Genomic DNA, 12,169 nt, shown 5'->3' with positions numbered 1-12,169 from the left:
TCCCGCTCTGACCATATTAGGCCGCCACTGAGAAGGCACCTGGGGAGGTCACTCAGGCCCAGGAATAGAAACACTCAGGGAGCCCCGCCAGGCTGTCTGGGACCAGATGGGACAGGCGACAGGCACAGGGGGCAGGAGGGGGCCCTAGAAGCTGAGAGCGACACGGAGAGACAGAAACACCCAGAAAGAGAGCCCAAGAGAGGGACCTAAAGGGAGGGACAGAGGGAGTCAGAGACTGGGCGGGTGTTGGGGGCACCCCTGAGCTGGGGTGTCCCGGGACCCCAGCAGTTTCCCCTCACGTGCTGCTTGACTTTTCACTTTACAACTTGCCCTTTGACCTCTGAGGTCTTGGGAACCAGAGCCCGCCAAGCCCAAGTGCCCCCATCACCACGGGTCAGCATGTCCTGCTGGCGCTTGCTCCCCGCCTTCTTTCTTGTGTCCCTCTCAGAATTTACTGTCTGGGTGGAGCACAGCCTGAGGCGGGCCTGGGGAGACGCCCCCAGCTGGGCCCTGCCTGCCTCTCCCTGCCCACGGCCTCCCTGTGCCTCCAGGTCCCCCATATCTGCCCGCCACCTAGTGGGGGGCCCCTCTTTTGCCCATGTTCCTCCCTCACAGTTTTAGGCCCATGACCCCTAAAACCATCTCCTGGGTCCCTGACCCTGGTCCTCCTCCCCTGATGTCACCCGGCCTGTCACACTCCTTACATCCCCCTGAGCTCAGCATGTCCCCCACACCCACTCCTCCTCCCTCTGTCCCATCTGTCCCCCAGGCCCCAGGGCCAGACACTAGGTCCTCCTCCCCTGCCTGTCTCCCACCCCCAGAGCCTGCCCTGATCCTCTTGTCACCTCCACTCTGCCCCCAGGGTCCTGAACTCAGGCCCTGACTCGTCCTCTCCCACTGGGACCCTCAGCCTCCTCCCGGGCCTCCCAGCCTCCAGCCTTCCCCCACGTGGCCCCAGAGGGTCTTTCTGCACTCAGGACCGACCTGCCCCCCTGCTCACAGCCCTACCCATTGCCCTGGACCAGGTCCAGCCCCTCAGCTGCTCTTAGAGGCCCTGTGGGCTGTGGACCTGCCAGGATCCACCCTTATCTCTTTATCACCTCCTCAAATAGCTACTGGAGAAATCATCTCCCTCAACATTCCAGGTCTCAATCTGGGCTGTTTCTAATTCTGGAATGGGCCCTCCCTCCCTTCCCACTGGCTCCCTGGAGAACGCCCCTCAGCCAGCTCCCCCAGGACCCCTCATCTTCCTGTGGCCCCCACCTTGTCCCATGGGACCCCTATTAAAACACCCCACCACTGGGACTGGGGGTCTTTACATCCATCTGCTTGTGTCTTCCTCCCAGCCCGAGAGCTGAGGAGGGCAAGCATCCAGCTGCACAGGCCAGACCTGGAGGGACAGGGGGCCCTGGGGGAAGGGTACAGGACAGGATGGGGGCTGCTCAGGGGAGACTGTGGAGAGGACACCCAGTGGGAGTCTGTCCTTCCTCTGCTCAAGTCCCACTGGCCACCATCTTCCCCCTCCGTTACCTCTCCACCCTCTCTCTCCCTCGCTCCCTCAGTTCCAGCCACACCAGCATGCCTCAGGACCTTTGCACTGCCTGTTCTCTGCCTGGAATGCTTCTCCTGCAGACCTCTCCGTGCCTGCCTCTCTCCCTCCGCTTCTTCCAGTCTTTGCTCAAACACCTCCTCAGCAACACCTTCCACTGCCCTGAGGAATTCTACGCTGTGTTCCTTTTCCTGGTGTTCCTTTCCCTGGCTACTCTAGCAAACGTAGTGGCTTATAACAACACACATTGATTCTCTTACATTTCTGGAGGTCGGAAGTCCAAAATGAGTCTCACTGGGTTAGAGTCAAGGTGTGGGCAGGGCTGGTTCCTTCTGGGGGCCTGGGGGAGAATCCGTTTCCTTGTGTATTTCACCTCCTAGAGGCTGCCTGCGTTTCCTGGCCCGTGACCACTCTTGTCTCAAAGCGCCTCCCTCCGTGTAGCATCTCTTTGATGCTGCTTCCTTAGTCATGTCTGAGATTCTCCTCTCCAACCTCCACTTTTTTTTTTTTTTTGGCTGCACTGCCCTGCATGTGGTATTGACCAGGGATTGAACCCATGCCCCCTGCCGTGGAAGAGTGGAGTCTTAACCACTGGACCACCAGGGAAGTCCCGTGCTTGCTTCACTTTTAATGGCCCTCAGGATTACATCGGGCCGACTCAGACAATGCAGGATAATTTCCCGATTTTAAGGTCAGCGGATTAGCAACCTTCGTTCCCGTTCCCCTTTGCCACGCATCTGAACATATTCGCAGGTTCCGGGGATGAGGATTTGGACATCTTTTGGGGCCATGACTGCAGTTGGTAGATGAGTTGGGAGTCAAGAAGTAAACCCTCTCCTTCTCCTTGGGGCTTATCTCCCTAAACACCCTGGACTGCGTCTCTCTGTTCACTCCTGGTCTCTCCCAGGTGCCTCGAGAGGGCAGGCATTTGCATTGTTTTCCCTTGGGCCCACCACCATGAGGAAACTGAGGCCCGAGAGATGAGTGACCAAGCCGGGAGGTGGCAGAGAGCTCGGATCCTGGCCAGGCCTGCCTGGGTCTCTCTGATAAACCAGCGTAACTGAAGGAAAGGGGTCCCCAGTGAGACTCAGGCCAGGCTGGGAGCAAATCATCCATCTGGTTTATTGAGGCATTAGTGGCATGTGGGGGGGGCGGGGAGGGGATGCGAGGAAGGGGCTGGGACCTCCGCTGGGTCCAGGAGGTGCGGGGCCTGGCCCTTCCCCCGGCGCTGGGAACTGGATGTGGATGCGCGGGGGCCACGCCCGCGGGCGGCCGTGGTCCCCTCCTCCTCGGGGTCAGTCTGTCCGCAGCCAGGAGCCCTTCTCCTCCACCTCCTTGGTCACCACCAGCAGCACCTCGCACAGGCCCTGAGCCAGCGCAGCTGCCAGGAAGGCCCTGGGCGGAGAAACAAGGAGACTGAGGCCTGGGGGTGCCTGGGGGTGCCCCCCGGGGAGGGGCGTCTGGCGCCCAGCCCTGGAGTCACCCCCTCTCCTCACCTGACACCATCCTCGTTGCCCAGGACCTCGGGCGCCCGCAGCTTGGAGTCCAGGTTGTAGTAGACGCCGTCCACCTGGCGCAGGGCCACCCAGTGCCGCCGGCGCAGCGGCAGGGAGAGCAGCCCCAGGGACACAGGCGAGGGCAGGTTCAGGATCAGCCCCAGCACCCGGGGCAGCGCCAGCTGGGACAGGGGCCTGCATGGCGGGGCAGGGATGCCACGGTCAGGGCCCGGCCTCCGCAGGCGCCCGCCAGCCCAGCGTTACCGGGTGTGGGGGGCCCAGGCTGGTGGCAGCGGTGGCTGCCCGAGCCACCCAGGGACTCTCTTCCACCGACCCACCCCTTGCTTCCTTCTACTCACCTGCTCGCCCTCCCCACCCAGACCTCCCAGTCAGCCACCCCCCACCCGGCAACTCCCCCTTCACCATCCACCATCCGCCTGGCCATCCATTACCCGTCCCTTATGCACCTGCCCCCATCCAAGCGCCCGACAGCTCCACCACCCACCCCGTTCCCCATCCGCTCCTGACGCATCTACTGCTGATTCTGCCCGCTATCCATCATTATACAGCACCGCCCACCCACTCACCCAGCCAGGCCTCCCCGCCATCTAACAATCACCCGCCATCCAGCCCATCAACGCTTCACCCCATCATCATCCACCCACTGATTCAATCAACCAGCAGCCAGCCAGCAGCCCAGCGGCTTCTCCACCGTCCACCCAACTCTTCATTCGTCCTTTCCGTCCACGCATCCATCCATTTATCCGTTCGTCTACCCAACCGCCTATCTGGTAACCACTGCCTACCAACTGTTCATCCTTTATTCACTCAACCACTCAGCCACCCAACCATTCATATCATCCCATCACCCAACCACCTACCCAGCACATCCAGCCACCCATTCACCATGCATTTACTCACCCAGTTACCATCAACCTGTCCCACTGACCATCGAGTCATCCCTCTACCACCTCCCAACCCCTCGGTCTGCCAGCCGTCCATGATCCACCCATGCAAACCTTCCACCCATCCCCTCCTCCTGCTTTGTCCCACACTGACCACCATCACACCACACCCACTGTGCCAAGCTCAGCACACAGGACACAGTGCTTTCGGTCGCACCTCCTTCTATCCCACCACACGGCGGCCAGGCCCTGCCCCTGCAGGGCGGCCATGATCACGTTGACGTCATAGTTGCCGGTGCCCAGGAGGCTGCGATGGGGGTTCAGCCGGGTGTCTGGGGCCAACCTGGTTGGGAGGTGGTCAGGGCCTCCTGAGTTGGGGGTTCCCTGGAAAGGCCTCCCCCTCCCCCACAAAGCCAAAGAGTCCCGGGGTCCGTGAGTCACCCAGCCTTGGGACTCTTCCCTCTCCTCAATCCCCGTGGCTCATCAGCCCCAAGCCCTGCTCCTGTCCCCGTACCCTCTCTGCCCTGGCCTCGAGGATGTGTGCCCTGTCCCTCCCCCAGCTTCCAATCCTCCCCCTCCTGGGGGCTCTTTCTACACCCAGCATTGCCTCGGCCCTGCCCCTGCTCCCAGCCCTTCCTGGCACCCCCGTCACCCCAGGAGAGAGCCCCAGCCCTTCAGCCTGGCGTTGCAGACCTGTCCCCTGCTGGCCTCCTGGCTTCAGGCCCATCCCACCCGTTGCAGCCACCTGTCCCCAACCACATCTCCTGTGCTGATACCCCCAGCCTTTCGTCCAGCTGTCCCCAAGCCCAGGAGGCCCACCCCACCACCACTTGTCTCTCTGGGCTCTGCCTCCTCTGGACAATGGCACCTTTGTTCTGTCTCTGGGCCTTTGGTGGGCAGGGCAGGGGGAGGGGTCGGAGAGGGGAAAGTTGTGTATTCTTTTTCTGTGTATCTGTTTCCCTGGCTTCCCTCAGCGCAGGGCTCATAGCGGACTTATCTCTGGGTCTCCAGCATGGCCTTGCCATGAAAGAGTTGATTGATCCCTGTTTTCAATGACAGAGGAGATGAATACATTCTAAAATAGTCTGAGGGGCTGGGACTTTGCCTGAGGATGCTGGGGCAGGGGCATGGGCACAGGAGGGCTGTGAGCAAGAGATGGGGAGAAAGGGTCATCTCTGGGTGTAGGACCATGCTGGGAATTGACTGGAGGGGAGAGACTAGAGGCTGAGGGGAGGGTCTAGGAGATGATGGGGCCAGAGCTGTGGGGACAGAGAGGAGGGGATCTGGCAGAGAGATAACAAAGGAGTGATGTTTGAAATCTTGAGTAGTGAGGAGGAACATTCCAGGCTGCCAAGAGGAGAAAGCTGTGCCAGGCAGAAAGAATAGCCTGTGCAAAGGCCCAGAGGCACCATGGCGGGGCTCTTTCGGGGACTGGAGAGGAACTTGGTTGGAGGGGAGCAGTGAGATATGAAGTGACAGAGACGGGTGGGGATCACAGCACACAGGGTTTTGGTTATCAGACTGCAGAGCTTGGGACTTCTGCCAGGGTGCTGGGGAGCCATGGGAGCACTGAGAGCAGGGGAGGGGCAGGGTCATCGCGGGAGCTCTATGTAGCCTGGACTGAACGAGATAAACCGGAAGCTGGGAGGCCAGAGGAGAGTGGGGGATGAGGGCCCACATAAAAGGATGTGGCCTGATCTGGGGCTGAGGCGAGAGGGGTGAACAGGCGTAGGAGGCACTCTCAATCTCTGAGTCCCAGAGTCCAGCCCAGGCAGGGGATGGGGCAGCAGAAAGCCCCGGGGCTCTGCCCCTGCCTTGCTGAGACCCAGGTGGGTTGCCCCACCTCTGTGAGCCCTGCTTCTCCAGGGGTTGGGGTGGGTGATGGTCACCTCTTGCAGATCTCATCGGCAGCCTCCTGGCTGAAGAGCTGCTGCTGCAGGACGTTGTTGAGGGCGTGGACGGCACAGAGCTCCAGGCGTTGCCGTTCGTGGTAAACGGAGGGCGGGCTTGGCTGAGCTCCTGGGGCCTGGGACATGCCGTGCTCGGCTCCTGCTTGGGGGTGAGGGTGGGGGAAAAGGTACTCAGGGCCCTGGGATCAGGAAGCCGAACCTGCCAGCAGGCCCTGGGGGCACCGTCATTGAGTGGGGGCTCAGGCAGCCTGAGCGGCCACCGGGCCACTGACTGCTTTCCTGGCGCTCTCCTGGCAACAGAGTACCTCCATCCCCTATTTCTAGGAAAAAAGCTCTCTCTTCTGCTCACTTAGCAACAGAGGACCACCCCCGCCACATCCCTAAGTGAAAGGGTCCCCTATGGTGGTCACCTAGCAACAGAGAACCCCCCTCCCCTGTCCCTAGGTAACAGGCTTCCTCTCTGGTTACCTAGCAGCAGAGGACCCCCCCCCCCCCACTAGGTAACCAGTCTCTCCTCAGGTTACTTAGAGGAAGCAATAGAGGAAGGCTCCTCCCCTGTCTCTAGGTAACAGGGTCTCTTCTGGTCGCCTAGCAACAGAAGACTCCCCTCCCCTGTCACTAACCAACAGAGTTCTCTCCTCCTGTCACCTGGCAACAGGGCCCCCTCCCCGGACACCGAGTAACAGAGCCCTCTCCCCGACCCGTACCCCAACCGTGGCGCTAGCCCGTTGCCTGGCAACGACCCTCACCCCGCCTGCCTCTCTGTTCCCCCGAACAGGGGGCTCCCGCATCCCCCTGGCCGGCGGCTCTGGCCTCCGAGAACAGGGCGGGCAGCACCGCGGTGACTGGGCAGGAGGGACGGACTACAGCTCCCGGCGGCCCCCGCGATCCGGACTACGACTCCCGGCGACCCTCGCGAGAGCTCTTGCTCCGCACGGAACGCCCGGGCGGCGTGGCCCGGAAGTTCGCTGTCGCCCCCGAGAACGCGGGACTACAACTTCCGTCGGCCCCCGCGGTGAGTCCCGGAAATGTGCCCTGAGGCGACCCTCTCCTTCGCACACTTCCACGCCCCCGCTACTCGAAGGATTATGGGAAATGTAGTGAATAGGCTCTCGCGATAGCTTCCAGGGGTGTTGCTACTCTGTATGCCCGCTCCCTGTGATGACATCATGCCTAGTGTGAAGACAAAGCGTGACGTCAGAGAAGGGAAACAAGTGATCAGACACCAGACTATGCAGGGAGAAGAGTCTCCAATATTTACTGAGACAGGAGGGAGGTCTGGGGATACTGAGGCAGCAGCCGGACGGTGGCGGTGGGAGGTAAATAATGAGATGAGGATGTTCTCTTGGGAAGGAGGAGGCTTCTTAACAGAGATGGATCCCCGGCTTGGAGGGCAGGTGGCAACAGCCTGCGGAGGAGATACGGGGAATGAAAGGCTGAGACAGAGAGATAAGGAGTGACAGACACTTGGAAGAAGGGACAGACGAAGGTGGAGACCTAGAGGGAGGGACTGAGACCCAGAAAGAGGCACCACATTCCAGAGATAGAGGGACAGAGACCTGGGGGGTAGACAGAGACTCACATGCTAGAGGCCCAGAGAGAGGGGGACACAGAGGCTCGGTGAGAGGAGACTTGGACAGAGATAAAGATCTATAAAGATTCAGCGTCGTGTAGTAGAAGGTTAAGGAGACTAAGGAATAAAGATCAATCGATAGAGACAGAATCAGAACTGCAGACTCAGAGAGCCTGAGACCCAAGCTCTGCAGAGCACAAGAGCCCAGGGCTTGGGGAGAGGAGCGCCAGGGAGGAGCGTGGCCGCACCCAGGAGGCTGCGCCAGAAGGTGGTGATGGTGGCAGAACCGGTGACAGCGCCTGGCTCGCTGGGGTTCTCTCTGTGGGTGTGCACAGCAAAGCTTCGGCCTTTGGGGCCCGGGGGTCCGCTCAGCTCCACATCCACCACATGCATGTCCTTGAGGCTGGGGCAAGCAGGGTGGTCAGTCCGGCTGGCCTGGCCCCAGCCCAGACCCCCGCTCAGCTTCGCTCACCTGAAATCGGCCACAAGCACTCCGATCACACGGTCGAAGCCCAGGCTGGGGGCGGCCAGGGCAGCGGCAGCCATGGTGTTGGAGTTTCGGGGGGCAAGGGGGCAGAGCCCGCGGACAGGGCCTTCATAGAGCACAGTGCGAGGCCCAGTGCTGTGCGCCGTAGCCAGGGGTCCCTCAAGCCGGAAGCCATCAGGGTGTGTGGCCATGGTGACACGGAGGCTCTGGAAGTGAGAGCCAGAGTCGGGGGGACTGGGGGTCTCTGTTGGCCCCCTCCGGTTCCCAGGGAGCCCAGCAGGCCCTCACCTGGAGGCCCCCGGCTTCGTCCAATCTGGCGATGTCCTCAGTGCCCCAGAGGGCCCCCCGGGCCACGAACACAGCGTGGCCCCAGCAATGCGAGGCCTCCAGGAGCTGCCGCTCTGTGGCCTGGTCAGCCAGGGCTGAGGGGGATCCCACCTGGGGCAGATGAAGGTAGGGAGGGGCTGAGGTCAGGAGATGGATCCTACTTTAGGGCGGGGTGATGCCAAGGCGGAAGACACAGAGCTCACCAGGAGATTGGCATAGCGCAGGATTTCTGCCCCAGATTCGTGGATTATTTTGGGATGGGCCACTTCCACCACAAGGTCAGGGTGCCTGGGAGAGGGGAGAGAGGCAGCGAGGACCTTGAAGAGGTATTAGACCTCCCCTCCCCAGATTCCCAGAGTCTATGGAGGCCTGTCACTCTTCGCCCTGGCCTGGGAAGGGAAATAAGACAGAGGCTTGTCCTATTTCACATTTGGGTGAACCAAGGTCCAGAGAGGGTAAGGGAATCACGTGAGAGCACACAGCACCTAAGGGAGGCCAGAACAGGAGCTTCAGAGAGTCCCATTCTCTCACAGCGAGGTCACTGACCTCTCCCCAAGGGCAGCAAGGTTCTGGAGCTGAAGGGTAGGGGGCACACTCCCCGCCATTCGTCCTGGGTCACGATTCCAGACAAAAACAAGTTCTAGGCCCAGTTCTGGTCCCTGAGTCAGCAAGTGGGAGACCAGGGACTGTCCTGGGGAGAGGGAAAGAGACTCAGAGAGAGGGGCACAGAGACCCAGAGAGAGGGGGACAGAGACCTGGAGAGAGGGGGACAGAGGCCCGGAGAGGGAATGACAGAGGTGAGGGAGGGAGTACATTGACCCAGAGTCGGGGGACACAAAAACTTAGGTGGGGGGCACAGACTCAGAAAGGGGAGGACGGAGATCCTGAGGGGGCTGGAGCCCCGCAGTGAGGAGTGGAAGACACTTAGGCAGCCAGAGGCAGCCAAGCCACAGATAAAGACACAGAAGAAAAGTATGTTTGTGGAGGACAGGGGCTTTTGAGGCTCTAGAAAGGGGCCTGGGGAAGAAGCCCCAGACAGTCAAGGACTCACCGAGGCGGCCGTAGCCCAGTATCCCCACCTTCCTCGGGACCGTGTTGAAAGCCATGCCCTTGGATTTGGTGGCCTGCGGTCTGAGCTCCGCAGCTGCTTGCTGCCTCCCATCCCCCCACCTCACCCCACACACGAGGTTTGGGCAGCGGCTGAACTTTGGACATTTGACCCTTGAGCCTCTCTGGAACCCTCCCCTCCCCCGCTATGGCCCAGAGATGGGGGTGTGGGGGGCGCCACCTGGGGGCAGGATGAGAATCCTGGGAGGCAGTGGGCGAGATGTTTTGGGGTTCCAGGGCCCTGTGTGGCGCCCCCCCCATGTATCCAGCCCATTCCTTCTCTGCATCACATCCTCTTCCTGCTGATGTGGAAAATTTCCTCTGCAGTCCCCTGCCCCCCTTTCTGGCCGGCCAGGTTGTCATGGAAACTGCATCCTGCTTGGGTTGGGGTAGACAGGGTTGGGAGCAAGAGAGAGGAGATGGTGACGGGGGACTCTGGGCTCTGTCTGTCCCTTGGTCCTGTGTTTCCAATCCCCACCCTGCGGCCGCTCCCCCCCGCCCCCCCCCCCCGTGCCTTGGCACCCGTGTTTGTCAGCATTCCTCCTCCAGTGTTTTCCTCCCTTGGTTCTGTCTCCATCTCAGATCTCTCTCACTCCCATCGCTGTCTCTCCACCTTTTCCTGCATCTCCATCCCTCCAGCTGCCGCCCTTGCCTCCTCTGGGCTGGCTGCCATTCTGTCTCCAGCCAGGCCCTCATCTCCCCCAAGGTCCGAGGGAGGCCTGGCCTGGTCATGACCCTCTCCCCACAAGACTGCAGGAGCTGGAGTTCGGCTCATCCTAGCCTCAGTGGGCCCCCAACCCCACCAGCTCCCATGGAGGGGTCCCTTCCCCCGGCCCCTCCTCGAACCTCCCTCCCTCCAGCCTGATCATCCTTCTGTTCACCTTGCCTTCTCACCTTTTATCCTCCCCTCCCCCGGCCACGATGCCACCAGCCACCCCTCTTTCGCCCCCTTATATTCTCACTCCCATGCCCATCCCTCCGCTCTCCCCACCTCCCATGGCCAAGGAGAAGCCTGCGAGGCCTGTGGAGGCGCCGAGTGCCCCCCCAATGAGCCCCAGCCACGGCGCCTCGCGGGTGCCTGGCATCGGAAATGGCGGAGACTGCGGCAGTGTCGGCTCCCTGCCCCCCACCACCACCTGGTACCCGCTGCAGTGATACCATGGCAACCAGGATCTGGGGGCCCTGAAAGAGGACGAGAGAGAAAGAGAGCATGAAAGCGGGAGCGAGGGGGAGCCAGGCGTCGCACTAGAGGAGAGTCCCAAGCAGACAAGCCAGACAGATAGGGCCAGGGACCCCAGACACGTCGCGGCAGAGGGAGCTGCCACGGGTGATAAGGCAAGAATCTGCTTTAAGAGCTCCAGGTGGGGGCGGTGGGGGGAGATAAGATGCTGTGGGGCAGAAACAGGCAGGGAGGAGGCGCAGGGCCAGGCGCATGGACCCGGTCCAGGCCCTCTCAGAGGACACAGGGCCCCGGTGGGGTCGTGGGGGCTTCCTGCCCGCTCCACCTTCAGTCGTGGACTCCACAGGGTCTGGCCGTCCTGCGCATGCGCCAGGCCTGCCCTGTACGCGGGCCAGTCTGGGCCGAGGGGAGAATGGGGCTGAGACGAGAGCTGCTCCCGGGGGCCCAGCCCTGTGTGTCCGCAGCTGTGTCTGCCCAGAGCAGTGCCTCATCCTGCTTCCACTGGCCTCTGTCTGTCTAGACAGCACGAAACGGCGGCCCTGGGGCGGGGACCTGGCGCTCTGGAGGTGGCAACGCTGGTACCTTGGGCTGCCCCAGCCGTACCAGCACCTGAGCAGTGGCCTAGCCGATCGCTGGTATTTGCTCCCACTCGCTGGCTTTTGTCTCTCCGAGGGCTCTGCGTGCGCGCTGCCCTCCTGAGCTGCAGCGTAGCCCCCCGCCCCGCCCCGCCCCACTTCCTGGGCCCGGGCTCTGCCTCCTAATGCTGAGTTAACAAGACGAAAGTGCAGCCCCCTCCTGCTCCGCTGGCCCCCGCTGGCGCGCCCCTCCCCCCAGCTCACTCCTTGCCCCCCCTTCAACGTGACCCGCTTTCTCCGCGCGGCAGTGTCTTGAATGGGACCCCTCTGGTTTGGCTCTGAGATGGGATGAATTGCGTCCTCACCTCCACGACCTGTGAATGTGACCTTATTTGGAAATAGGGTCTTTGCAGATGACCAGGATGAGGCTGTACTGGAGTAGGGTGGTTCCCAATCCAATATGACTTATAAAGAGGGGAAATTTGGACACAGAGACACACATGCACAGAGGGAAGGTGCTGTGGAGACAAGGGAGAACGCCCTGTGGAGACTGGGGTGACACTGCCACCAGTCAAGGTACATCTGAGGCGACCAGAAGCTGGAAGAGGCAGAGAAGGACCTTCCCCAACAGGTTCTAGAGGGAGCACGGCCCTGCTCACACCTTGACCTTGGACTCTAGAACTGAGACACTAAATTTCTGTCGTTCTGAGCCACCCAGTCTGTGGTACCTTGTAACGGCAGCCCCAGGAGATAGGCCCCCTAGGTTTCTTTTCTTTTTTTTTTTTTTTCTTTGCGGTATGCGGCCTCTCACTGCTGTGGCCTCTCCCGCTGCGGAGCACAGGCTCCGGACGCGCAGGCCCAGCGGCCATGGCTCACGGGCCCAGCCGCTCCGCGGCACGTGGGATCCTCCCGGACTGGGGCACGAACCCGTGTCCCCTGCATCAGCAGGCGGACCCTCAACCACCGTGCCACCAGGGAAGCCCCAGGCCCCCTAGGTTTCTGCTGTTAGGTGGGAGGTTGGGGGAGAGGACCCCAGTACATGCCTCAAAATGGGTGCAGG

The 12,169-nt window shown here is 61.5% G+C and overlaps 2 protein-coding genes across 7 annotated transcripts; both read right to left on the bottom strand.

Moving 5' to 3' along the window:
- Window positions 1-2,652: 2,652 nt before the first annotated feature.
- JOSD2 (Josephin domain containing 2) lies at window positions 2,653-6,757 on the bottom strand. Of its 6 annotated transcripts, none has more exons than XM_022586153.3 (5): window positions 6,568-6,757; window positions 5,840-5,999; window positions 4,168-4,293; window positions 3,046-3,240; window positions 2,653-2,965 (listed from the first exon to the last, which is right to left on the bottom strand). In XM_022586153.3, exons 2-5 carry the CDS (start codon window positions 5,983-5,985, stop codon window positions 2,845-2,847), a joined length of 588 nt encoding a protein of 195 aa, XP_022441861.1. In that variant the 5' UTR covers window positions 5,986-5,999; window positions 6,568-6,757; the 3' UTR covers window positions 2,653-2,844. The 6 variants fall into 6 exon arrangements, with proteins under 6 accessions (XP_022441861.1, XP_022441862.1, XP_022441860.1 ...); XM_022586154.3 differs by having other exon boundaries at window positions 5,840-6,002; window positions 6,610-6,757; XM_022586152.3 differs by having other exon boundaries at window positions 6,610-6,756.
- An 826-nt stretch (window positions 6,758-7,583) lies between these two features.
- ASPDH (aspartate dehydrogenase domain containing) lies at window positions 7,584-9,505 on the bottom strand. The gene is made up of 6 exons (XM_022586180.2): window positions 9,299-9,505; window positions 8,794-8,938; window positions 8,451-8,535; window positions 8,209-8,358; window positions 7,906-8,126; window positions 7,584-7,836 (listed from the first exon to the last, which is right to left on the bottom strand). Exons 1-6 carry the CDS (start codon window positions 9,351-9,353, stop codon window positions 7,584-7,586), a joined length of 909 nt encoding a protein of 302 aa, XP_022441888.2. The 5' UTR covers window positions 9,354-9,505.
- Window positions 9,506-12,169: the final 2,664 nt, after the last annotated feature.

This window comes from Delphinapterus leucas, chromosome 20 (assembly GCF_059928025.1).
Source record: "Delphinapterus leucas isolate spDelLeu-1000000601 "Yukka" chromosome 20, BTC_Dleu_Yukka2, whole genome shotgun sequence".
In the NCBI taxonomy this organism is placed as follows: Eukaryota; Metazoa; Chordata; class Mammalia; order Artiodactyla; family Monodontidae; genus Delphinapterus; species Delphinapterus leucas.
The sequence above is the reverse complement of the archived record's forward strand: the minus strand, read 5'-3'. Positions and strand labels throughout refer to the sequence as shown.

Excerpts from the sequence above, each read along its gene's own strand:
- JOSD2 (XM_022586153.3), bottom strand. The coding sequence starts at position 5,985 with ATGTCCCAGGCCCCAGGAGCTCAGCCAAGCCCGCCCTCCGTTTACCAC. Across the intron at positions 3,241-4,167 it reads GTGTGGTGGGATAGAAGGAG|GCCCCTGTCCCAGCTGGCGC; the intron begins GTGCGACCGAAA and ends CCCGCCATGCAG. Across the intron at positions 2,966-3,045 it reads GGCAACGAGGATGGTGTCAG|TCTCCTTGTTTCTCCGCCCA; the intron begins GTGAGGAGAGGG and ends CCCAGGCCTCAG.
- ASPDH (XM_022586180.2), bottom strand. The coding sequence starts at position 9,353 with ATGGCTTTCAACACGGTCCCGAGGAAGGTGGGGATACTGGGCTACGGC. Across the intron at positions 8,939-9,298 it reads ACTGGGCTACGGCCGCCTCG|GACAGTCCCTGGTCTCCCAC; the intron begins GTGAGTCCTTGA and ends CCCTCTCCCCAG. Across the intron at positions 8,536-8,793 it reads CTTGCTGCCCTTGGGGAGAG|GCACCCTGACCTTGTGGTGG; the intron begins GTCAGTGACCTC and ends CCCCTCTCCCAG.